Source organism: Phaethon lepturus, unplaced genomic scaffold (assembly GCF_000687285.1).
Source record: "Phaethon lepturus isolate BGI_N335 unplaced genomic scaffold, ASM68728v1 scaffold37751, whole genome shotgun sequence".
NCBI classification, from domain to species: Eukaryota; Metazoa; Chordata; class Aves; order Phaethontiformes; family Phaethontidae; genus Phaethon; species Phaethon lepturus.
The window spans coordinates 1-2,152 of NW_010517626.1; the positions used below are offsets into that span (position 1 = coordinate 1).

Sequence of the window (2,152 nt, forward strand, 5' to 3'; positions counted from 1 at the left end):
TGACATCACGGCAGGAAAAACCTGTCTCCATGGGGCTGCCTTTCGGTGGCCTCCGGTCCCCGGGCTCCCTGCCCTGCGCAGGACTTTCCAGGTTGATCTGTCATGTGGAAAGAGGCAGAGTCCGGCCATGGTGGGAGGAAAAACGCCCTGGAGGTTTTACAGGAACTGGGTGAAGAAAATCCCTGGTTGAGAGCATCATAGTTCAGATCTTAGTGGGCGACGCAGCAGGAGGCAGCGTGTGCTGCTTGCTGGGCCGTGCTGCAAGGGAATGGAGGAGGGGGAGGAGGCGGCTCCGAGGCAGGGATGAAGAGCTGTCTCAGCCATCCGTAACCACCTCTTCCCTTGCAGGGCGGGTTTGCACGATGCTATGAAATGACAGACCTCTCCAGCAACAAAACCTACGCTGTGAAAGTCATTCCTCACAGCCGGGTGGCTAAACCCCACCAGCGGGAGAAGGTGGGTGCCGTGGGGCTGGTGGGGTGCTGGGCTGGTAGGGTGCCACAGGGGTCCTGCGCTCACCCAGGACGGCTGCTCCTTTTCAGATCACCAACGAGATCGAGCTGCACCGGGACTTGCACCACAAGCACATTGTCAAGTTCTCCCACTACTTCGAGGACACAGAGAACATCTACATCTTCCTGGAGCACTGCAGTAGGAAGGTGAGCGCTGGTGGGGCCTCCCTGCCAAAGGATCTTCTAAACCGAGCTGGTTGGAGCAGGCCTTATCTGAGGTGCTTAGCACATTCCTTCTCCTGGGCCACCTGATCTGTCACAACCTCTGAGCTCAGCCACAAGCCGTGTGGTTTTGCACAGCACTGGGGACACTACGGACTGCCTGTTCATGTTGGCAGCCTGTAGCTCCTGGTGCGGCCACCATAAATCCAGTGGTTCTTCTGGCTCTGCTGAGCAACCTCAACCTCGTGTGGGGAGTCTGCTGAGGTCATGGCTGTGGAAGGAGGATTATTTGTGGATGTGCAACTTCTGGAAGAACTGGCTTTGACCCTGCCTGCCCCATGCCTACTCAGCAGGGCTGCCTGTTCTCCCTGCCTGCCATCACCAATCTGCCTTCTCTCCTTCTGCAGTCCCTGGCCCACATCTGGAAGGCCCGCCATACTCTGCTGGAGCCTGAAGTGCGCTATTACCTCAAACAGATCATCTCAGGCTTGAAATACCTTCACCTCAAGGGCATCCTGCACAGAGACCTCAAGCTTGGTGAGTGCTGTGGTCAGGGCAGGGTGCTGCGTGGAGAGTGAGCTGCCCCAGAGGGGCTTGTGGTGACACATCGCCCTTGACTTGCAGGCAATTTCTTCATCAATGAAAACATGGAGCTGAAAGTGGGGGACTTTGGGCTAGCTGCTTGCCAGGATATCTCTGACCAGAAGAAAAAGTAAGTTTGAGGTTTCTCTATTCCAGAGCCCTCTGAGGTTTCACTCTTCCTCTTCCTCCTGTGGCTTCCTGGGAGGGTGGAGGGGTGAGTGGTCCCTCCTGGCCTGGGGAGGGGAAGCCTTAGGGCCCCTTCCTGGGGTCGGGGAGTGATTCCTGCCCCAGCTGCAGGCAAGGCGAGGGGGCTGGGGGCTTTGTGGCTCCTTCAGGAGTGAGCTCCAGCCGCCAGGGAGAACAATGTGCTGACTATTGCTATTGTGCCTGCCCGGCTGCCCTGCCGGCTGCGCGGGGCTGGGACACAAAGGCTCTGTTCCTCCCCAGCTCCGGGATGAGCTCTTCCCAGAGGCTCCCCAGGAGCAGCTGCTCCTGACCCCCCTGGTTGCTGGATGGCAGGGGGAGTCTATGGGGCTCCTTCTAGATGGAGCAGGGCTTTAGGCTACAAAGACCAAAATGGAGGGGGGAGGACAGTCTGCAAGCTAAATCCTGGGGCTTGGAAGGGGGGAGGCTGTCTGCGAGGGGATACAGAGCATGCACTGACCTGGCGCTCTGCCCCACAGGACAATATGTGGGACCCCCAACTACCTGGCCCCTGAAGTGCTGCTGAGGCAGGGCCATGGGCCAGAGTCAGATGTGTGGTCTCTGGGCTGTGTCATGTAAGTCTGTGCCTCTGGCTGGGGAGGGGTCTGGGCAGCCCTGCCTGTGTGGGGTGGGGGAGAGCCGGGCTGTGGAGGACCCCCGATGAGGAAGGCTTCCTGTGCTTTGCCTCGTGG

General features: G+C 59.0%; 1 protein-coding gene across 1 annotated transcript; it reads left to right on the plus strand.

Annotated features, from left to right (window-relative positions):
* Positions 1-348: 348 nt before the first annotated feature.
* LOC104628026 (serine/threonine-protein kinase PLK3-like) lies at positions 349-2,035 on the plus strand (the record flags this gene model as incomplete). The annotated part of the gene is made up of 5 exons (XM_010296460.1): positions 349-456; positions 543-659; positions 1,082-1,211; positions 1,299-1,386; positions 1,940-2,035. Coding segments are annotated over 5 exons (539 nt in total), but the record flags the coding sequence as incomplete, so codon positions are not given.
* Between the last annotated feature and the right edge of the window lie 117 nt (positions 2,036-2,152).